Genomic DNA, 24,113 nt, shown 5'->3' with positions numbered 1-24,113 from the left:
ATAATTTTTTCACCAATTTAATTTTTCTTCTTGGGTTGGACTTAAAAAATGAAAATCTCTGATTACATCTCCAATCATCTCACTGAAAATCTTGATTGCTGAACACGTGACCAAAGAGATTATCTCAGATTCCTGGGGTAAATTATCACCAAGATATGTAAGCAATCTAGAACTCAGGGAGGAGAGACAACTCTACCTCTGAAATGACTTAAATGGATGTAATTGCCTAAGTTTACTGGAAGTTTCACAGGCTAGCAATGAACACTATACTTTTGAGCTAGTATTATTGTCCAGGGTTTTCTCACTCCAGCACATTGATTTTGGCAAGCAGGTAACTTCAGGAACTCCGACGTGAACTTCTCGTATAATAAGTAAAGATCTGGCGTTAATGAACATAATTGAGGTGTTTTGCTAAGGAGCTTTTGCACCTGAACTAGCAGGTACAAGCAGGTATAATAACTTTTTTCTCCTTTTAAATTGAAGTATAGTTGACATAGGTATATAACTTATTAAACAATGCAGCATCGATTTAGAAGACTCGTGTTTCAGCCCACGTTTGTTCATATATCCGTGGATGGGAAACTACAAGCGCACTTCCGGAGGGCGCCGCCAGGGGCGCTAACCTTCAGCGGCTTCGTCAACAACAGGCGCCCTGAAGCGCTCTTTCCTCTCGCTCACCTCAGCTTCCGCCGGAAGCGGCTCTGTCAGTTGTTGCCTTTCGGTTTTTGGGCTCGGTATGTGTAGTGCGTTCGCGGCGGCTGGCTGGCTGAAAAGGCTTGGTCCAGGGAGCCGGAGAGAGAAGAAGAAAACTCGAGCTTCAACCCGGGCAGCGAGATGGACGTTCTGAAATCGGAGATCCTCCGGAAGCGGCAGCTGGTGGAGGACAGGAACCTGTTGGTGGTGAGGATCCTTGGGGTCGTGGGGCGTTGGCGACGAGGGAGCTGAGCGTTTGCGTGGGGGAGGGGAACGGTACTGAAAGGGTCCTTGCCGGATGGGGTTTAGCCAGAGCCCCGCCGCTACCCCGGAGCGGCTCCCTCTAGACCGCTGTGCCCTTGGCAGTCACTTGGGAGCCTTTGGGATGGAGGTGTGGGAATTGCAGGAAACCCCGAGATTTTGGCGATTTCCCCTACCCGCCGCCCCACCTGTTCCTTATCCCCGTTCCCATCTGCCGGTTATTCTTCGGACGTGCCCCAGTTTTTCTGGCCGTTCACTTCTGTCGTTTTAGGAAGGGTTTGTGCTTTATGTATACTTCTTGTTTTGTCTCGCAGGATATTACAAAGTTGTGGTCCAGGACCAAGACTTAATAAAGTTAATAGTTTTACTACTTCATCAAGGAGATAGTTAAGTGAAACTGCCCCCCCCTCCCCCATTAGTGCTGAGCATTGAAGAATCATTGACAGCTGGTACAGTTTAGTGCCATTGTCTTGATTCTTGTGAAGCCTTCAGGAGACTTACCATGGCTTTTCACCCTTCGTATAAATGGTAACAGAGTGAACAGGCAAATAATACCTTAGTACTGAAAATAGTTTTGACCTCACGGACCCTCTCAAGGAGTCTCAAGGACTCCAGGGGTCTCGTGGACCACACTTTGAGAACAGTCCGACTTAGGTCTTTGGATGTAGTGTATGATTGATGTTTATGATATAGTGCAAGTAAGTTGGGATTGTTTGCGTGGCAGATGGCAGCTTTCCTAATCATTGAAACTTTGAAAACAATTAACAAAGTGGAACTAATTAAATAGAATGTTATTTAGCAAATGCGCGGGGAGCGGGGAGAGAGCTTGTCCATAGTTGTAACTTGATATTTTCATCTGTAACTCAGGGGCCTTTTTCTTTTGATGAGTGGTTTCAGAGTATTTGAAAAAGCTAATTTAGATGTTGAAATGCATAGTGGGTGTTAGAGCCAGGTGTTGAAATTTAAAGTGCTTTAGAGGGAAAATTGAATCACGAAAAGCTCAGCTCACTCTCAGGGCTTACAGTGTTGTGTTTGCATAATCAGGTTCTTTGTCATGGAAATAGACCAGCCTTTAAAAATGATCAATTACAAAAACACTGATTCTACATAATTGTCCTTAATTTATCATCACATATAAACTTTTTCTGGGATGTCTTTCATTTTGTAATTTGATAGTTGATTTAATTACTCAGATAACCCTGGCCAGAAGGTAAGATTGATTTCCCAATTAATACCAGCAAAGGAAATACATGAAATGGGGATTAAAATACTGAAAGTCATAGTTCTGGTAATATTAATAGTAATCTGCAAAGCATTATGCAGAATGCTTCATATCTCATACCTCATATAATTTGTACAGCAGTCCCTTAAAATTACTGCTACTCCCATTTATAGATGAGGAAATTGAAGCTAAAAGAAGTTAGATTGATTTACAGAATCGCACAGCTAGCAAGAGATAGAGCCTGAATTTGAATCCATCTCTCCCACTCTAAAGCTTGCTCTCTTCACCACTACAGACAGGCTGTTTATTTATCTCCACCCTGTGAACATAGAACTAGTTTTGATAGGGTTGATCTAAGAATTAAATTACTTAAAATTAAATTCACATATGTGAAAAGCACCCTAACATGCTTTCTCATTTGAGCTTTACAACAGCTCTGCTTGGTGCATAGGGCAGTTAGGATGCTCTTTCCACGGATGACGAAGCCGAGACTTCATCGTGCCCATGAGGGTTGCATCATTTTCTCCTAGCCCTGTGGCAGGGCGGGGTGGATCTCAGGTCCCCACCTGTGGGTGAGTGCTCCTGCATAACATAGGGCCGCACGTGTAACTGGACAACTTTTCTTTTTTAGGCCTGGGGAGACAGTCATTTGCTTTGCAGCTGTAAAATTTTACACAGAATCATTTGCTTTATAGCCTTTATCTTTCTGTATCATAGTGTCTGTCAGTAACTTTCAAACTTTTTTTCACTGCCCTAGCCACAGTAAGAAATAAATCTGTATTTTCATCAGATAGTATGAAAAAAGTTTCATGCAACATTTCTTGTCTTAACTACATGTGATTCTATCATATGTTTCACTGTTTTAATCCATCCTGTTTCATTTTTAAAAACAATTCTGATTGGGGGTCAGTGAATCCTTTTCATTACCCTTTCTGTAGCTGGGAAACACCTGTTTCTGTTGTATTGTTTTTCCAGAAGCGCCACCTCCTCTTTGGTCATTTTGAGTGATGTCCCAGCTTTTTTTTTTTTTTTTTTTTAAGCTTTATTGAACTATAGTTGATTTGCAATGTAGTGTTTAATTTCTGCTGTGATTTCTACAGCAAAGTGATTCAGTTATACATATATATTCTTTTTCATTATGGTTTATCACAGGGTGTTGAATATAGTTCCCCGTGCTATACAGTAGGACCTTGTTGTTTATCCATCCTATAGATAGCATGGTGTCCCAGCTTTTTATTGTTAGTCTGAGAGTTGGATAGTAAACACTCAGCTTGTGAGAGCCCCTTTGTTAAAACTGGAGGAGCTCCTAAAGTAGCCTCCTGTCACCTGTGCTAAATGCTCTACCTGGTGTAACTACTTGGAGGTAAATGTGGTATCTATTGCTAGAATGCCAGTGCTTTGGAGCCCCGGTGTTGGTGAGTCTTCATTTAACGCAAAGCCTCATTTATGGGGAAAGCCAGGCTACTGCAGGACTCAGCGGGGCTTAATTAGCACTTTTATTAGTTGCAGTTTTGAGCATGGACTTTGTGTAGAATTTTAGCTTTGTTTTTTTCTCCAATATTTTTTGAATACTTCTTATATTCAACATACTACACTGTGTGCCACAGAGGATTTTTTTAAAAAGTAATGCTTGATCCTTTTCTTTAAGGAACCTACTTTCGGTTTTACAGAGAAAAGGGAAGCCATCAGGCAAGAAATGCCTCCCCTTTCCCCTGTTAAAGCTGCTGAGGTATTGGCTGTATGTTGGGTCAAACCTTCCACTTACATTTAGGAGCCCAGCTGTCATCTTTTGTAGCGTCATCAGAATCTGAATAGCGCTTGTCTCCTTTCTTTCTGTGTCTTCAGTCTCTACTGGCTTATCTCCAGCAGCACCGAAACATACACATCTCTCCCATCTTTTTTTTTTTAAAACACAGCCGTCCTTTTTCTTTACAGCCAAGCTTCTTATTGTTTCCTACTCACTCCTTAACCTGATTTCTGCCCTGACAGTTACACTGAATCCATCCTCATCAGGGGCCGCAGTGACCTCCATGCTTTCTTAATCTCAGCATCATTTGCACTTGGCTGGTCCACTTTCTTCAGTCTTCCCTTGACGTCTCTTACCCCACAGCGTCCTGTTTTTCCTTCTTCTCAGGCTGCTTATTCCTGATCTCCTTTACAGGCATCTTCTTTCTTTGTTTTTTTATTGTTTAGTTTCTAATCCCTTAAATGTTGGTTTTCCTTAAAGTTCAGGCCTAGGCTACTTTCTCTTCACACTGAAAATTCTCTTATATTAATTTCATATTCACCTCTAGATTTCAGTTGCCACCTGTAACGGGTTCTTAAGTGGAGCCTTTGGATGGACTTCAGAGTATCCATCAGTTCCTTGAAATATTATAAAAAATTTTGCATGTATGTATACATGTGACCCCTCTTCCCCTCCTCCTGTTGATGATATTATTAAAGGAACCTTTGGGGCTTCCCTGGTGGCACACTGGTTAAGAATCCGCCTGCCAATGCAGGGGACACGGGTTCGAGCCCTGGTCCAGGATGATCCCACATGCCGCGGAGCAGCTAAGCCCGTGCACCACAACTACTGAGCCTGCGCTCTAGAGCCCGTGAGCCACAACTACTGACGCCCGTGCGCCTAGAGCCCGTGCTCCACAACAAGAGAAGCCACTGCAATGAGAAACCCACGTACCGCAACAAAGAGTAGCCCCCTCTCGCTGCAACTAGAGAAAGCCCGCACGCAGCAATGAAGACCCAACGCAGCCAAAAATAAATAAATAAATATATTTTTAAAAAAAGGGATCTTTGACAAAAAAGGTCAAGAACCAGTCATTTCTGGGCTGGTGAAAATCTCTGTGCCCATTTATCCCTACCACCAGTCAGCTGTTCCAGTTCTAAACCTGTTTCATTTATTCAGGTTTTTGAACTTGCCTTTCTTCAGTTGTTCCTCGCTTTGCTTGCACGGTCTTCTATAATCCTCTCCAACGCCTCTTTCTTTAGTGGTCATTTAGGAGCCTTTCACGGTTTTTTTTGGTATAGTCAGAAAACTGTGTGGTAGAGAGTTTGTCATGTTGATACCATGTTTTGACATCTGCAGAGAAGATTTATTTTCCTCAGCATTTCACTGTGAAAAATTTTAAATGTACCGAAAACTCAAAAGAATTGTGCAGTGAACACCCATACGCCTACCATCTAGATATTGCGATTAAACCTGCGATTAATATTTTAATATATTTGTTTTATCATGTAACTGTCCATCTCTCCATCATTGTATATCCATTCATCAATCCACCTAGCAATGCAGAAACTACTTTTACCTCAGAATAGTAAAACAGGCAGAACATTTTAGGATAGTGGAAGGCTGCTTCTCCACAATTGACAAGAGGCGCTCACAAGCTAAGTCATTACTGTTTCACCTATCACAGATGAACCATAAAAGGCTGGGAAACTACTTGGAATGACCAAAGGTGAGGCGGCTCTTGTGGAACAGCAAATCCATAGACACGTGTTTTCCAGCTGCAGACAGGGTCATGAAGACAATGTACTGATCTTTATGCATTTCAAATCAATTTACAGACATGGATACACTTTACCCCTAAAATGTAATGTAACATAATTGCCAAAATATAATGTGGCATGTATATCATTGACTAGTGTTCAGTGTTTGTTTATACTTTTTTTGGTATGTCAGCAAAATTTTATGTATGAAGAAATACACAAATCATAAGTGTACCATTCAGTGAATTTTGACAAATGCATATGCTTGTGTATCCCAGTCTGTATCAAGATACAGACTCTTACCCTCATTCCACCTTCCAGTCAGCCCCTCCCCCCAGAAGGAGCTGCTGTACTGATATCTTTCCACTGTCCCTTGGTTTTGCCAGCCCTATAACTTCACATAAATGGGATCATACTGTGTACTCTTATATGACCCACTTTGTTTAATCTGAATAATGTTTTGAATTTTATTCATGTTGTTGCATGTATCAGTTGTTTACTCCTTTTATTGCTGAGAAGTATTCCGTTATACAAATAGACCCAGTTTGTTAATCTGTTCTTCTGGTAATGGGCAGCTGGGCTGTTTCCAGGATTTAGCAATTATGAATAAATCTGCTGTGGACCCTCTTGTGCAAGTATCATGTTTTCATTGCTCTTAGGAAAATGGTAGGGAGTGGAATTGCTATGTCATGGTGTACGTTATGGGTTTAGTTTTATAGAAATCCACCAGACCTTTTTCCAAAGTGGTTGGACCGTGTCACATCTCCACTAGCAAAGTAAAAGGGTTCAGATCTTTACATTGTGTCAACAGTTTGTGTTGTCAGTCTTTAGTTTCAGCCATTCTGGTGTATGTAATAAGCCAACTTACCAATTTTTCATGGTGATTGTTGACCGTATCCTATCTAGGAATATAAAATAGTATAACCTGTTGGAAAACAGTTTGGTAATGTCTTAAAAAGAAAACATAGGCCTGCTACGTGATCGAGCTATTCCACTCCTAGACATTTACTCAGGAGAGTAAGATTTTTTTTTTTTAATTAATTAATTAATTCTTGGCTGCATTGTGTCTTCATTGCTGCGTGCAGGCTTTTCTCTAGTTGTGGCGAGCGGGGGCTACTCTTCGTTGCGGTGCTTGGGCTTCTCATTGCGGTGACTTCTTATTGCGGAGCACGGGCTCTAGGTGCACGGGCTTCAAGTAGTTGTGGCACGCGGGCTTCAGTAGTTGTGGCTCGTGGGCTTCAGTAGTTGTGGCTCGTGGGCTCTAGAGCGCAGGCTCAGTAGTTGTGGCGCGTGGGCTTAGTTGCTCCGCAGTACGTGGGATCTTCCCGGACCAGGGATCGAACCCTTGCATTGGCAGGCGGATTCTTAACCACTGCACCACCAGAGAAGCCCAAGATACTCTTATTATAAAAGCTAAAAAGCTTTATGGTTTCATCTTTGATAAAAAACAGTTAAAAATTTTTTTGAATCAGTTTCTTTGTATGATGGGAGGTAGGGGTGTGGTTTATTGTTTTCCATGTGATTATCCATTTGTTCCAGCACCATGTATTGAAAATGTTTTTCTTTTCCCTTTGGTTGCTTTTGGCATCATCAAAAATCAGTAATAGTTTAACTGTGGCTCCGTTCTGGGTGCTCTGCTCCCTTGTCCTAATCTGTTTGTTGATCCTTATGCCCGTGCCACACTGTCTTGATTGCTGTCGCAGTCTGGTGAGTTGTAATGTCAGGCAGTGTAAATGCTACCACTCTTTTTAATTTAATTTAGTTTTTATTGAAGTATAGTTGCTGTACAATATTATATAAGTTACAGGTATACAATACAGTGATTCACAATTTTTAAAGGCTGTATTCCATTTATAGTTATTATAAAGTAATGGCTCTATTCCCTGTGTTGTACAATACATCCTTGTAGCTTATTTTATACCTAATAATTTGTACCTTTTACTTCCCTCCCACTATATTGCCCTCCCCCTTCTCCTCGCTTCACTGGTAACCACTAGTTTGTTCTCTATTATATCTGTGAGTCTGTTTTTTTTTAAAATATTCACTAGTTTGCTGTACTTTTTAGATTCCACATACAAGTGATATCATACAGTAGTTGTCTTTCTCTGTCTGCTTCACTTAGCAAATGCCCTCCAAGTCCATCCATGGTGCTGCAAAAGGCAAAATTTTATTCTTTTTTGTGGCTGAGTAGTATTTCATTGTGTATATATACCACGTCTTCTTTATCCATTCATTTGTTGATGGACACTTAGGTTGCTTCCATATTGTGCTATTTATTTTTTAAGCAGCTTCATTGAGGTATCATTGACACACAGTAAACCGCACATATTTAAAGTGTACAGTTCGGTGAGTTTTGCCATGTTTACACCTGGATGCTGTCACCACAGTGAAGAGAGTGAACGTGTTCATCTCACCCCAGAGTTTCCTTGTGCCCCTTTGTGATCCTGCTTTCCCGCCCCGCCTGTGCCCTACCCACCCTGCCCACAGGCTACCACCGGACTGCCTTCTGTTACTTTACATTAGTTTGCATTTTGTAGAGTTTTATGTAAACAAAATTGTTCAGTATGTTCCTCTCTTACCTGCTTTCTTTCAATCATCCTAATAATTTTGAGATTCATTTATGCCTTTGTCTGTATCAAGACTTCATTATTTTTGTTACTGAGCAGTATTCCACCATTGTATGGGTATACCTCAATTTGTTTATTCATTAGCCTGTTGATGGGCATTCAGATTGTTTCCATTTTTTTGGCTCTTATGATAAAGCTGCTGTGAACATTGGTGTGCCGGTTTCTGTGTGGACGTACACTTTGATTCTCTTGAGTAAGTGCCTAGGAGTGGAGTGGTCGGATCATACAGTAAGTGTCTGTTTAACTTTATTTTCTTGAAGACTTTGTAAGATTGGTGTTATTTCTTGCATACATTTTTACATAATTTTATATGTAATGATATAAATATATATAATTATGAAGTACATAGAATTCACCTGTGCAGGGTAGATTTCGGTATAGTTTCCTATTTTGGATGGCATCACTGAGAAAACATACTGCCTGGCTCACAGGATCCCTTGACAGTTGACAGTTCTTTCACTTTGGAAATCACTGTGTCTCTTTAAATTGTGTTTGAGTGCCCAACCGTTAGGTTTATTACCTGAGACTCTTTAAGGCTTATTTCCATTCTTCAGCCAGAAACTGACCCTACCACGTGGTTCGTGGTCTCACACATACTGCTCTGCTTTGGATGTCCGGGCTGTGTATGTTAGCTCTCCAGTGTCTTTTTGTAGAACTCTTGATGATGTTTGTGTTTCATTTATATAAACACTAAAAACCTTAATCTGATTGAAGGAGTGATGCTTCTAGTTAATGAAATGGTGACAGTCACGTTGCCTGTGGTTTTTACATTTTGACTCTCCCTCATTAGCGTGGGCCGACGTTTCCGGTGATGGGGTAGAAAGACTTGTTCTCTTTAGACCTGCGAATCTCAGGTTTATAATCCAGACAGTACAGCTTGGCCAAAGTCCAAGAATAACATGTATGAAGCACCACCAGGAATTAGGTTCTGTCTTTAAAAGGAGAAGCGCTCTTTATGTATACCCTTTTCAACTCGTTTCTGAAATCTGCAGGAGTGAGAGGCCCAATGGAAAGGTCAGGTGCTTTAGGAGAGAACCCAAATAAATTTACTGTCAGTTCACATGCTGTCTTAAAATCCTTACCACCCACTTTCAGACTTGTGTTTGTAGGGTGCTGTTGTATATTCTGTCGTTAATTCAGCAAACTTAGAGTTCAAAATCTTTGAATATAGCCAGAAAGGAAACTAAATTTGTGAAATGAGTAAACAAGTCCTAAAGTCTCATTGGGGCCTAAAGTCTCCATTACTAGAGAGCTCTTTAGCTTTGGGCAAGTTCTCTACCCTGCCTGACTTACCTATAAAGGGGGGTGTATTATTAATCCTTATATCCTACAATTTCAATTCTGTCATAAATGTATTCACCGTGGTTTGTATTTCAAAGTATGTTTTCAGTGTGCTTTATAAAATAATGTTTTATAATTAGATGTCACTGCTTAACTTGCTTTTCTTATACAAACTGCTCTTGTTTCTAAACAAAAAGTGTGCAGAGTGACATCTGAAACATGGTAGGGAACCTTTTGTTTTTGATAACCTTTTGTTGTCCTGAAGTGAGGGGTCACATAGTATGAAGCAAAATGTTTATATTTTTCTCACTAGGACTCTTTAAAATGAAAAGCAAATTAATTTTCAAAAATTAAATTTATCGTTAATAGGTAATGCATTCAAATGATTCAAAATTCAAAACATACTAAAGGGTGTACAATAAAAAGTTTCCTTTTTACCCATGTCCCGCAGCTGTACAGCTCACCTCCTCCAGAGCAGCTAACATTATCAATTTTGGGGTCTCCTAGAGTTATTTCATGCATATAAAAGCAAATGTGAAGAAGCAAATGTCTTTTCTCCTTTTTGAATACAAACGGTAGCATACTAGATTCACTCTTCTGCACTTGCTTTTTTCATTTATAAAAATATAGAAACCACTTAATTAAAAAAAAAAACCCTCCTTTAACAGAAACCGAGGAAACCCTGAAGTTGAAACAATAAAAGAAAGAACTATAGTAACCAATATGAAAGTTACTGGAAAACAGTAAATAATAAAACAATAATTAGGGCAAATAATGCATTAATATGTTCTAATAAATTGGAAAGTCAAAGTGAAATAAGTGACAAAAAACCAAGAAATAGAAAATCTGAACAAATCAGTAGGTAAGGAAGAAACAAGAAAGTTGTCTGACAGCCAAGAGAAGAAAGCAATTGAAGAAGGAGGGAATTAGCAGTTGACTTGAAGATCCTTTAGTTTTGCACCTTGGAAGTTAGTTATGACCTAAGGGGATTTTTCAGTGGAGCATTAAGAATGGACTCCCAGTTGTTGGGCAGCTGCAAAGAGAACTGGAGGTGAGGAAATGGAGACCGAATAGAGAAATGTTTTATTGTCCTTCTGCTGTAATTGGTACTTAGCATGATACCCAGCACAGAGTAACGAATTTTTCCTTTAAGGTTGCAGAGTCTTGAACATATGTAAGTGATGATCATTTGTGCCAATAGAGAAGGAAAAGGTGAAGATGCAGAAAATAGATAGCTGACTATGAGAAAGGCAGGAGAAATTGAGATCTGGAAGACAGCTGGAAGGGGTTGGCCTTAGACAGGGCGAGGGTTTCCTCTTCCATTCTGAGATGAAGAAGGGATTGGTGCTGGGAGGAATTCGGAGTTCTTGTTTGCTGGCTTCCCTTTTCTCTGTCGAGTGGCTTAGTCATTTGCTGGAAATAAGGGGAGAAATAAAGGGCTTAGAGGTTTGAGAGAATGGAGAATGAATAATGATCAATGTAGACAATAGGAGAGAAAGCTGGGTAAATACACCAGGATCAGTGGGCAGCATTGGGACGCAAGTGGATTCCCAGCATTTAAGAGCTAGGTGCAGGCGTGGGGAGTGCCAGCAAGTGGACTCTTGTTGGACAGAACACTTGTCGGTCTCAAGACCCCTTTACATTCTTAATTACTGATAGCTCCAGAGAGCTTTGTTTATGTAGAATGTATTTATTGATAATTACTCTATTAGAAATTAAAACTGGGATATTAAAAATGTATATTTATATTCTCTGTAGAAGTACAGTAAAAAATCCGTCACGTTAGCGTAAATAATACATTTTTACGAAAACTATGTTTTCCAAAACAAAAGAAATTTAGTGAGAAGAATGGCATGTTTTACATTTTGCAAATCTCTTTAATCTCTGGTATATTAGAAGATAGTTGGATTCTCCTGTTTCTTTTTTCAACCTGTTGCGATATGTTGTTTTTGTTCAAGTATGTGAAGAAAATTTATCCTGAAACAGAGAGGTAGTTGGAAAAGGGAGTATTTTAATAGCCTTTTCAGTAATTGTGGACGTTTTTCTTTGATACTACACCAAAACTGGGTAAGTGGTAAGTTTCTTAAAGATTAGCTAAGAGCTTAGATTCTGACGCATATCAGTAGACTTTTCGTGTATTAAAATCCATTGACCTGTTCTGCTCTAGATCTATTCTGATTTATCCTGGTCATAGATCTTTTGCCTGTGCATGATTTTGTAAACTCTTGCCTTTGTTAACATCATGAGTTTTTTCAACTTTGCTGAGTTATGCAGATCTTCTAAATGTTGATGTGTTTCATTAGACAATATTTAAAAAATTACATTTGTTAATGTCACCACTGATTTCATCAGAAAAGCCTTTAAGTATTAGGAAGCCATCAAGTTCACAGTGAGGGATACCACTTTTCTACCCTTCTGATTTTCGCTTGACAGGTGGAATTTTATCATAGGCAACAAATACTATCATTGTTTTCCTTTAGGTGACAGGTTTGCTTTGTTCACTTTTGAGAAAATGTTTGCCAGATATGCAGGTCTGAATAATCAACCAGTTTGCTTTTCTTTGAGAGGACTATCCTACTCCATTATGTAGTGGAAGTGCTTCATATATTTCATTTCATTTCGTCATACCAAATATTAAAAGGGCATGTACTCAAGGGGTGAGATTTAGTAAAATTGTACTTTATCAAGATATTCTTAAGAGAAACTGGCTTTCTTATTTTCCTGCAAGTGCATGGTGGTGAAGAATACAGTGACCACTGGTACATAAACTTAGCCTTCATTTATGCTAAGGTTCCAGTAGTTTTCGTCACCATTGCTTTTGTACCATCAGTGCAGGATTGAGCACAGTGAAAAACGGGTGGGCACATATATCTTAGTATTATTATGAAAATAAATTTTACCTTGTGGAACCTCTGAAAAGGTCTTAGGGACCCCCCAGAAGTCCACATTTTGAGAATTGATGTTCAAGGCTTAAGGTTTTGTTAGGTGTGTTCAATGGAATTGAGAGATGGTAGTAAAAGATACCATAGTTAAAGATTGGACCATGGCCTCTGTCCTGGAGAGTCCTTTTGCTTTCTTCCTACGTATCAGCTCGTTCTGAGAGGCTGCCAGTACATGTTTGTCAACAATGCATTTATTTGAAATATGACCAGTACATGCTACATAGTCAAAAGGAACAATTTATGATGCTGAAATGAGTTTTGGGAGTGAAGAACTGTAACTTGAAAACTAGATCAGCACAAAGGATTTAAGGACCAGCATTCTTAGTCCTGCTTCTGTTAACTCATGAGGCTCACTGAGTTCTGGGAAAGTCACCTGACCTTTCTAATTCTCAGGTTTCTCACCTCCACAGTGGGATTAGTATTAATTGCGCCCACCTTTCTTAGAGTAGTTTTGATGTTCAGGTGATACCATCAGTTCCTTACGCCGGGTAACATCTTCATCTTTATACCTGTAAAGCTGTGCTTGGGGTACAGCAGATAAGTCAGTAAATATTTATTGAGTTAATGAATGAACTTAAAAAAACTGTTATGAGCTGTTACTTTTAAACATACACACAAATAGAGTTGTATAATGAATTCCTGTCTTTCCTCAACACATATAACTCTAGAAAATAAGACCATGTTTTTATAGAATTAAGATCACAACCAACAAAATTAAAATTGGGTCCTTAATACCATCAGATACTCCTCTTGCGTTCGAATATCCCCAATTGAATTATAATAAATACATATATATGTTTTTACAGTTGGTTTATTCAAATCAAATCCACACAAAGTCCACTCATTACATTTGTTTATTATGACTCTTGGTTTCTTTTCATTGCAAACATTTTCCAGGTCCCCCACTTTTTTTAATGCATCAACTTGTTGGAGAAACTGGGGCTAGTTTTGTAAAATGTGCTCGTGTTTGATTGCTTCCCAGTGGTGTTTTGAGCTTTTTCCTCTATTCCTTACATTTCTAGTAAACTGGAAGTTAATTGTTTGATTAGATTCCGATTTAGATTTTTAGGGAGAACACTTCTAAGTGGTCTGCTGTGTACTTCCTATGTGTTTCACATAGGACGTACGTGGTATTGATGCCAAACTTGAGCAGTGGGTTCAAGTGTGGCAGCCTTATCTTTCCATTGTTCGCCGTCACACTTTCTTGTCATGGTTGTAGCATCCATTGATGATCACTGCCTGAGTGAGTGAGCTGTGGAGCTATGAGGTGCTAACTACATGTGTGGAGGTATTATTGAGGTACTATTTTGGTTACTACTAATAAAGTAGGGCAGTATCTTTATTTGAGCTAAGTCATCAATGACATGATATCTAAGAAGCATATAGTAACAAGCCTCCAAATTAGGGACTGTATTTTTTACATTATAATTGACGTAAAATATTTCATTAGTTGAGGTGTTCAACATAGTGATTTGATAGTTTTATACATTACAAAATGATCAAGGGACTGTATTTTTAACAGGATAATTTTATGCATAGCATGGAAAGAACTAACCTTTTTTTTTCCCCCGGCCACACTAGATTTAGAGTTTGTCTCTTAACAGCATGTCATATTAAAACAAATACCTTTGAACCATCTTTTTACTAAAGAGACTCTCCAAAACCATTCTGTGTCTCGATTATTATAAAAATTTGTTTAATACTAATACAGTTGATCATTACAATAAGATTCCAGATGACAAAAAAGAATTTGGACACACCCTTGGAGCTCTCTTCGTAATGAGATTTAACATGTCAGCTGAAGCTACCATAATTTTGGTTTGATTGGTTCTGTTAGGAGAAAATAATTAAAGTACCTCATTTTACATGGTTCATAATGAATCCATTTGTAGAAATTGAATTAAAACACTGGGAAACTAAAAAAAAACAATGTGAACATTTGGAAAATGTGGGTGGTTTCTTCTTTGTGCTGTTGGATATGTCCGTCAAACTGATGCTGCAAGAGAAATACCTCATGTTTAGAACAGGGGCTGAGCACAGGTGGTGTGTTCAGGAAATCAGTATAATCTCTGTGAACCAAAAAACTTTACAGTTCTTGAAAAACTTTCAAGGTTGTTGACCAAGGGACATGAAATTTTACCCAAAGACATTAACTTACTTCTTTCTTCAATAGGAAAATAAAAAATATTTCAAGCGTAGTGAACTTGCAAAAAAAGAAGAGGAAGCATATTTTGAAAGATGTGGCTACAAGGTATGAATGCCTGCTTTTATGTTAAATTTATATTTCTGAGTTTAAATTTATACAGCTGTTGTTAAAGTGTCAAAACGATTGATCTCTGTTCAATTTATTAATGTTATACATTAGCCTATAAATGAGAAGCCATCTGGAGAGGTATGAGTTTTTGTTTTTCTTTTTTCTTTCCTTTTTCTTTTTTTTAATCTTGAATTCAGGAAAATACATGCATGACTTTTGGCTTGGAATGGTTTGGCTTTTTGTGGACAGCATGAAGTGGCTTGAGATCAAAGCTTGAATTTTTTTCTTTTTAATTAAGTCCTGGATCTGATTCTGCCTCATTTTCATCACCATCACCACCACTCCTCTCCTCACCTCTCCCAATAAAAGTCCAGTTTTAAAGGATTCAAAAGATTTTATTCATTCAACAACAGTGGCATTAGCAGTGGTATTTTCCCTGCTTTCTCCTGAATATTTTAAGCCATTGTTTTTATGTTTGCAGTGTTAATAATCCCTTTTGGCCCTAAGTACCTCTGCCTGAGATACAGTGTCATTTTTTGTAATACGGTATCACATTTCAAACACTGCTTAGTCTATTGGATAGAAAATGTGATACTGAAATATTTGTTAGAAATAAATGAGTTGTCTGGAAGACTTTGTATACTTTATCAGCGTGACTAAAATTATCTTTGAGATTACCTAGTTAATAATATATTGGGGTTTTTATTGGGAGGGGTTAAAGGTAACGAGGTGAAGTTGTGTTTAAATTATTTTATAAGAAGGCTAAATCTAGTTGAATAATTGTTCAAACAAAGTTCAGAGGTTCTATTGAAATAATTTTGACAAATCATAAATTTGAAATCTACTTTTTGCTTGTGAAACATCAATATAAAATAATACTCTTGTGCATGTAATGGAGAAAGTTCTGGAAATTAATTTTATCTGGCATAGCATTTCTAGAAAGAAGCATGAGGAATGCAAATGGTATGTATATGCGTTTGCTTTCTTTTGGTACTTTTGGGAGAGGGCAAGTGTTAAAAATGTAGTATTTCTGATAGGTTTCTAAAATATGAAAGTTTGTATTTTGATATTTTCCATAGGTACATTGATTTCATTTGCTTCTAGTTTAGGAAATTAAGATACGTTTTATGTAAATAAGTGTCAAATAGATATTCAGAAAGAAGAATTCTCATCTTTTGTTTGCCCAGCATTATCTAAACTCACACTTGAACTAGAATAAGAATCACTTAACCATTGGTTTTAGTCTGCTGACTTGTTGCTTTCCCAGATCCCTGAATTTGATTGTTTTCAACTTTTTGATAAGGTAGGAAAATAATTTAAACAGTGACAGTTTTGCTTTGTTTAGATTGCTTCTGTGATAACGGCAGTACTTTCTTGCCTATATAGAGGAAAGCACTGAAGCAAAATCATTACTGTAAAGGTACTGCTTGTAACGTTGAGTCCAGCTGACAGAATGTCTTAGATCTTTTCCTTAAAGCTATTCACTGCCATTCTATAATTGAAAATGCTTTTTATCCTGAGATTTTGGGAGCAATATCTGTTTTTATGCTTAAAAAGAAAGCACAGGGTTTTCTATCTAAAGCCTTTTTAATATTTCCTTCTTGGTAGTAATGAAAATACAGCATTGGTTACTTTTATTCCTTTATAAAAACCAGTTACCGTTTTTTTTTAGGGCTTGATGCTGATTTGGTCTGTGAAAATATGAAAGTTTAGTTTTTTTACCTAAATTTTCTGTTACCACTGTTAACACTGATTAACATAATTTTTAACCTATAGAATCATAAATTATATCATTTTAACCATATAGCCTTTCTTAACTGAATGTGAGTTTTTCCTTAATGTTGATCTTTTTTGTTTTTTGATCTTACTTCTTTTGGCATCTGAGATTTGTCTTATGGTTCAGATGGAAAGCCATGTTTCAGTATCTTTTTTACAGACCACACAGTGGGGCTTATAAATTGCTGAACTCAATTTTCGTAAACTGTGACTTGGGCAGCAGACTCAAGAAAATATATGAAGAAATTTTTTTCTCTGCAGGTTCATATGAGCAAGAATGTCCACTCTGTTCTTTGTGTACTATGAGTAGAGAGGTGCTGGTTTTCATTATTTTCCCACAAGGTTCGCAGCTCAGTTTGTGGGCAAGTTCTGTGTAGCGTCGGAAAGTTTTCTGCACGTCCAGCAGTGATTCCTGTGCACTTGGAAAAACACCTTTCAAAAATCAGGAGAGGAAAGAGCTGGAGCTTGAGGCTTCACAGGTTTTTGTTAGAGAGCAGTTCCTTTCTTTGGTCTTCATTTTAAACCGAGAGCAAGGATCAAATAACCCTGTAAGATGATTTTCTCAAAGAGGAGAAGAGCAAGCTGATTGTTTCTAAGAAGAAAGTAAAAATCTTGGAGTCTAGGGAGAAAATGAGTCTAAATTTCAGCCTTTTAAAGTTTTTGATTGTGGAAACCATTATACTTCTGTAGCAAGAATGCTGTCTCCTGGGTGCATGCTCTCTGCTTGGGTGTCCCTGAGCTCTCACAAGCATGTACATCAATTATGAGCTCTTTGCTCAGAGGAGCATTTAGAAAACCTTCCATATTTAAAACATGTTTAATTTCAGTGAATACCTAATGTATAGAATGATAAATGTTAAACCATATTATATTTTAAAAGGAGAATTTCGTTTCTTTTGGCTATTAATGTAGATACAGCCAAAAGAGGAGGACCAGAAACCATTAACTTCATCGAATCCAGTATTAGAACTTGAACTGGCAGAAGAAAAATTACCCATGACTCTTTCTAGGCAAGAGGTAAGTTTTTATATGAATGTTTTGTGGGAAAAAAAGAAAAATCTCCACAGCAGTTGCATTTATCTCTGGTTCTTTCCAATAACTTTTGTCATTATTTCCCATATAAAATGACTTAACTGGCCAGCTGCACAGTGTTCTAGTTCAGTTTTCTTCATGAGGTTCTAAATTAATCTCTGCTTTTCTTGGTACTGTTGTCGAATATCTTATGTCTTAAGTTGTTTTTAAAGAATGTATCATTCTGAACTTTAAAAACTAAACACATTCTAAGTAAGTATAATTAAATGCATATATTCTAAATAACTGTACTTGATAAGTTATCTAAATTATTTAAAATAATATAAATTATGTATTAAGAGAAAGTAAGTTAGTGTTTTGTAACTTACTTCCTCTTAATACATCTTTCTAAGTCAAAATACAGAGATCTGTATGATTCTTTATGACTGCATAATTTCCCATATTTTAAAAACTACTTTATTATTTTTAAAATCAATTCTGTGCTAATGGTCATTTAGGTTGCCTCAGCATTTCCCTATTTTAGATCACACTAAGATGAATGCACTCATACAGATGTCAGTGCATGTGTAATAATGTATGATTACTTTCCTTTGGAAAATTTTCTAGAAACATGATTTCTGGAGTCTGTTCTAAAGACTAAAGACTATAGACATGCCTGAGGCTCTGGATACGTATTACCAGAGAGCCCTGCAGACTTGTTATAGCAGTTCATACTCTCAGCTGTAGTATTTGCCCATACCCTGGTCAGTATCAACTATTATATTCCTTCAGCAATAACACCAACAACAAAATTTTAAGATATTCCTGTGAAAAAAGAACTCAGACTGTACACAAGGTACACAACGAAATTAACTTTGAGCAAAAGGAAACTCTCAGAGGAAAGGAGGGCTGATTCCAGAAGCTGTGTGTGAAAATTAGGTGAAGGACTTTTGAATACTTGGCCTGAAACGAATATTTGAGATTTTTAAAAAGAGCCATTGACCACAGTTCTAATTTTGAAAAAGCATTGAATATTCTCTGTCGTTCATAAAGAAGGACTGAGATAACTGAGAGAGGTAGCTTTTCATTTATTTTGAGAAGCATAACATATCTGTCCAAAAATGGGATGGGCTGTTTCATGAAGGGGTGTGACTTTTGTCATTTGTCAGACAGGGACCAGGAGAAGGTGTTTTTGAGGTCATTTCTGCATGGATTGGAGATAGCACTAGACGACCTCTTAAGTTTTTTTAATACCGAGTTTCAGTTAATCCAGTGGGAGCCCTGCCAGTGGTTTCTAAGTGTGATACTATTTATGTTCCCAGGTAAAGTTCTTGGTATTTTTAAAATTACAACTTATTTTCTTAATTATAATTCTTGTTTGTCCTTTTTATGAAGTACCACATGTATACAAAGAGTGTGTAAAACATGTGCGATATAGTGGATAATTACAAAACAAACACTTGTATGACGATGGCCGAAGTCAAGGAGGAGTATTATCAGCCCCTCAGAAGCCCTGCACGTCCCCCTCCCTCCATTTGTAACTCACTTTCTCTTCTGAGGGACTAGTTTTTGGTTTTAATGTAGTATTGCAGTGCCGACTCACGGCTATCTATGGTCATTGACTTATCGCTGACTCCAGGCTTGGTTTTATTTTATTTTTTTCTCTTTATAAATGTTATCACTCCCTCCCATCGTAATGTTTTTCTTATGTATTCTACTACACAGATTGGTCCTTTCTGAAACACTTGCCAAATGCCCTAAACCATTAGGGTTATTTAAGGTGTGACAATAATTCAGTATATCTGTTAATGGAAACTAAAGAAAAAAGAAGTATAACTTACTTTTTGCATCTACTTTTCACTTACCAAAATAAGTGTTTGGTCTCCTAAAATAGGAATTACTATTACTAATGTCATAGGGAATTACTATTGTTGTTTGATGTATTTTTTTTAATAGGTTATCAGGAGATTAAGAGAAAGAGGAGAACCAATCAGACTCTTTGGAGAAACTGATTATGATGCTTTTCAACGTTTAAGAAAAATAGAGATCCTCACACCGGAAGTTAACAAGGTAAGAAGTCAGAACAAAGCTAGAAGAATGTCATTGTACCATATAAATGAGAATAGTATGGACTTCGACAGAGCTCGACTAATTGCATTACTATAGAGAAAAAAGGAAAAATAAAGTTGCCAGATTACTGCTGCTGAATGTAAATTTTCTTTTTTTTTTTAACTTTTGTGTGTGCGTGAGTTTATTTTTTTTACTTATTATTTTTCAGTATGTATTTATTTATTTATTTTTGGCTGTATCAGGTCTTACTTGCGGCACTCGAGGTCTAGTTGTGGTGCACGGGCTCAGTAGTTGCGGCATGCGGGCTTAGTTGCCCCGCGACATGTGGGAATCTTAGTTCCCCTGCCAGGGATCGAACCTGTGTCCCCTGCATTGGAAGGTGGATTCTTAACCCCTGGACCACCAGGGAAGTCCCAGGTTTTCTTTAATTTTCTTTTAAAAAGCACACATCTTGGGCATGCAGTTAGTGCATTTTGACAAATACATGCAAGTGTGTAGCCACTACCCTTATGAAGATATAGAGTATTTTCATCACACACACATGAAAGTTCCCCAGCACTCCTTGGCCAGTTCCCGGGTTCATCTTCCTCCGCTCCTGGGCAACCACCTTGTTAAATTCTATCCCCATCAGTGAATTTAGAGGATATGTCTGGCTTCTTTTGCTCAGTGTGATATTTTGTAGATTCATCCATGTTATTGTGGATGTTGGTAGTTTGTTCCTTTACATTGCTGATGATATTCAGCTATATGAATATATCAGAATATGTTTCTAGCTTTGGGCTGTTATGAATAAAACTGCTGTGAACATTCTTACACAGATCTTTTTTGGATCTGTGTTATTCCTCTTGGGTAAATATGTTTTTATCTCTCTGGTAAATGCTTAGAAGTGGAATTGCTGTATAGGAAGAGTAAATGTATGCTCAACTTTTTAGGAAATGCCAAATATTTCCAGTGTCTCATCAGTGTTTGTTATTGTTAGTCTTTTAAATTTTAACCATTCTCTTGTATTGTGGTAGTATCTCATTGTGGTTCTATTCACAATTCCCTGATAACTAAAGATTATGAGCATCTTTTCATAGACTTATTGGCCATATCTTTCTCTATGCAGTGTGTCTTTTGTTCATGTTTCAGTTGGGTTGTTTGTCTTTTTATTTTTGAGTTATAGGAGTTCTTTATGTGTATTCTGGATTCTTTGTCAGATATACAGATTCATGTTTTGTGTCTACTTTTTCCTAGTCTAGGCCTTACATGTTCTCTTAATGGTGCCTTTTCATGGGCAGGACTTCCAAATTTTGATGAAGTTCGCTTTATGGTTATTGCTTTTGGTGTTTTGCTTAAGACATCTTTGCTTACCCTAAGGTCTTAAAGAGATGGTATTTTCTTCTAAAACTTTAATAGTTTTAGCTTTACTTTTAGGACTCTAATCTTGTTTTATGTCTCAGCTTATGGTCTGTCTTGGCGAATATTCCATGGACTCTTGAAAAGAGTATGTTTTATGCTTTGGATAAATGTCAATTACAGTGGTGGTGTTCAGATCTTCTGTGGCCTTATTAACTTATTTACTTGCTCATTCAGTGAGAGACAGGTGTGGTTATCTGTGGCTGTGTAACAAACCACCCCAAAACTTACAACTTAAAACAATTCATTATTATAAAATCTTTCTCAGTCATCTATGATGGTAACAAACCACCCTGAAACCTAGTAACCTAAGGTAATTTATCATTCTCTCTCACAGTTCTGTGGTTTGATTGGGCTAATTAAGCTGGGCAGTTTTTTGCTTGGGGTCTTGCATGTGATGCAGTCAGGTGAGGGCTGTGGCTGAGGTCATCTGAGGGCTCCCTGGACTGGCCTTCTAACTTAGAATGCTGCCTTAAAGGTGCAGCTGCTTTGTACCAGGTGTCAGCATTTCCTGCCTTTTTAAGGCTGAGTAATACTCCATTGTATATATGGACCCCATTTTGTTTATCCATTCACCCTCGATGGACGTGTAGGTTGCTTCTACCTTTTGGCTATTGTGAATAATCCTGCTATAGACACAAGTTATATAAATATCTGCTCGAGTCCCTGCTTTCTACTTCTTTTGCATATACTCCCAGAAGTGGAATTGCTAGATCATATGGTGATTCTGTGTCTAACTTTTTTTTTTTTTTTACTTTTTTTAAAACATAATGAATTAAAAATTTTTTCATTTATATTATTAATGTGCACAGCAATTTGTTTTTCTTTATTTTCAGTCCTATCTAAACTTTCCTAACTTAAATTCTTGGAAAGAGTAAGTGGTTTTGTAACGCTTCATTTCACTGATATTTGTTTCTCTTCTATCTCCTGAGTCACTTTCCTTATCAAAAGATAGTCTAAAATGCTAATGTGAACTATTCAGTTTTTGTTAACCTGATTTAATTTTTCTTCTCATTTCATTACTTGAAAAATCTTCTAGCTTTTAATATTAATTTATTACAACCTGCTGTATTCTAATCTTATTCAAGCCTGTCCCAAATACTAGAGTTTCTTATATACTTTTTAAAAACTGAGGTATAATTAACATATAACATTAATTTCAGGTGTACAGCATAATGATTTTTTTTTTGTTTAAACATCTTTATTGAAGTATAATTGCTTTACAATGGTGTGTTAGTTTCTGCTTTATAACAAAGTGAATCAGTTATACATATACATATGTTCCCATATCTCTTCCCTCTTGCATCTCCCTCCCTCCCACCCTCCCCATCCCGCCCCTCTAGGTGGTCACAAAGCACCGAGCCGATCTGCCTGTGCTATGCGGTTGCTTCCCACTAGCTATCTATTTTACATTTGGTAGTGTATATATGTCCATGACACTCTCTCACCCTGTCACATCTCACCCCTCCCCCTCCCCATATCCTCCAGTCCATTCTCTAGTAGGTCTGTCTTTATTCCCGTCTTGCCACTAGGTTCTTCATGGCCTTTTTTTTTTTTTCCTTACATTCCATATATATGTGTTAGCATACTGTATTTGTTTTTCTCTTTCTGACTTACTTCACTCTGTATGACAGACTCTAAATCCATCCACCTCATTACAAATACCTCCATTTCATTTCTTTTTATGGCTGAGTAATATTCCATTGTATATATGAGCCACATCTTCTTTATCCATTCATCTGTCGATGGACATTTAGGTTGCTTCCATGTCCTGGCTATTGTAAATAGAGCTGCAATGAACGTTTTGGTACATGACTCTTTTTGAACTATGGTTTTCTCAGGGTATACAGCATAATGATTTTATATGATCACAATAATTAGTTAATATTCATCACCATACAGAGTTACAACAAAATTTTTTTTTCTTGTGATGAGGACTTTTTTTTAAAGATCTACTCTCTGAGTAACTTTGAAATACGCAATACAGTATTATTACCTTTAGTCACCATGCTGTACATTATATCCCTGTGATTTATTTATTTTATAAATAACTGGAGCAGTCTAAAAGTTCATAAATTTGAACACATTCTGAAGCTCTACATTTTTACTCCCCTCCCTTCACGTTTTATTTTTCTGATACCACATTTTACATCTTTTGGTCTTGTGTAGCCCTTAACTAATTATTGTAGTTAGAGTTGTTTTTACTACTTTTGTCTTTTAATCTTCATACTAGCTTTATGAGTGCTTAATTCACTACTTTTACTATATATTTACCTTTACCAGTGAGATACATACTTTCATATGTTTTCTTGTTATTAATTAGTGCCATTTCTTGCCAGCTTAAAGAAGTCCCTTTAACATTTCTTATAAGGCTGGTTTAGTGATGATGAACTCCTTTAGCTTTTGCTTCTCTGGAAACTGTTGCTCCTTCAATTCTGAATGATAACTCTTCCGGGTAGAGTGTTCTTGGAAGTTTGTTCTTTTAGCACTTTGAATATATTGTGCCACTCCCTCCTGGTATGCAAAGTTTCTACTGAAAAAATCTCCTGATAGTCTTATGGGGGAGCGGGGTTCCCTTGTACAAAACAAGCTGTTTTTCTCTTGCTGCTTTTAAGATACTCTCCTTCTTTAACTTTGGGTTTTTTTTTAAATTGAAGTATAGTTGTTTTACAGTATTGTGTTAATTTCAGGTATAGAGCATAGTGATTCAGGTTTTTGCAGATTATATTCCATTATAGGTTATTACAAGATATTGGGTCTAATTCCCTGTGCTATACAGTATATCCTTGTTGCTTATCTATTTTAAATATAATAGTTTGTATCTGTTACTCCTATACCCCTAATTTGTCCCTCTCTCCTTTCCTTCCCCCCTTGGTAACCACAAGTTTGTTTTCGATATCTGTCTCTTTCTGTTTTGCATATACTTTCATTTGTATTATTTTTTAGTTTCCACATATGGGTGATATCATACAGTATTTGTCTTTCTCTGTCTGACTTATTTCACTAAGCATAATACTCTCCAGGTCCATCCATGTTGTTGCAAATGGCAGAATTTCATTATTTTTTTATGGCTGAGTAATATTCCTCTGTGT

The 24,113-nt window shown here is 37.4% G+C and overlaps 1 protein-coding gene across 2 annotated transcripts in view; it reads left to right on the top strand.

Moving 5' to 3' along the window:
- Nucleotides 1-702: 702 nt before the first annotated feature.
- PRPF18 (pre-mRNA processing factor 18) overlaps nucleotides 703-24,113 on the top strand; it is a 53,176-nt gene continuing 29,765 nt past the window's right edge. Inside the window, exons 1-5 of one of the 2 annotated variants that reach the window (XM_036844694.1) lie at nucleotides 709-900; nucleotides 14,686-14,763; nucleotides 14,878-14,904; nucleotides 17,455-17,559; nucleotides 19,510-19,623. In XM_036844694.1, the coding sequence (XP_036700589.1) occupies nucleotides 835-900; nucleotides 14,686-14,763; nucleotides 14,878-14,904; nucleotides 17,455-17,559; nucleotides 19,510-19,623 (390 nt within the window). In that variant the 5' untranslated portion in view covers nucleotides 709-834. Of the gene's footprint in view, nucleotides 901-14,685; nucleotides 14,764-14,877; nucleotides 14,905-17,454; nucleotides 17,560-19,509; nucleotides 19,624-24,113 lie in introns of both variants that reach the window. The other variant, XM_036844695.1, reaches the window with a different exon arrangement.

This window comes from Balaenoptera musculus, chromosome 2, assembly GCF_009873245.2.
Source record: "Balaenoptera musculus isolate JJ_BM4_2016_0621 chromosome 2, mBalMus1.pri.v3, whole genome shotgun sequence".
Lineage (NCBI taxonomy): Eukaryota > Metazoa > Chordata > Mammalia > Artiodactyla > Balaenopteridae > Balaenoptera > Balaenoptera musculus.
This window is presented reverse-complemented; position numbering and strand designations above follow the sequence as displayed.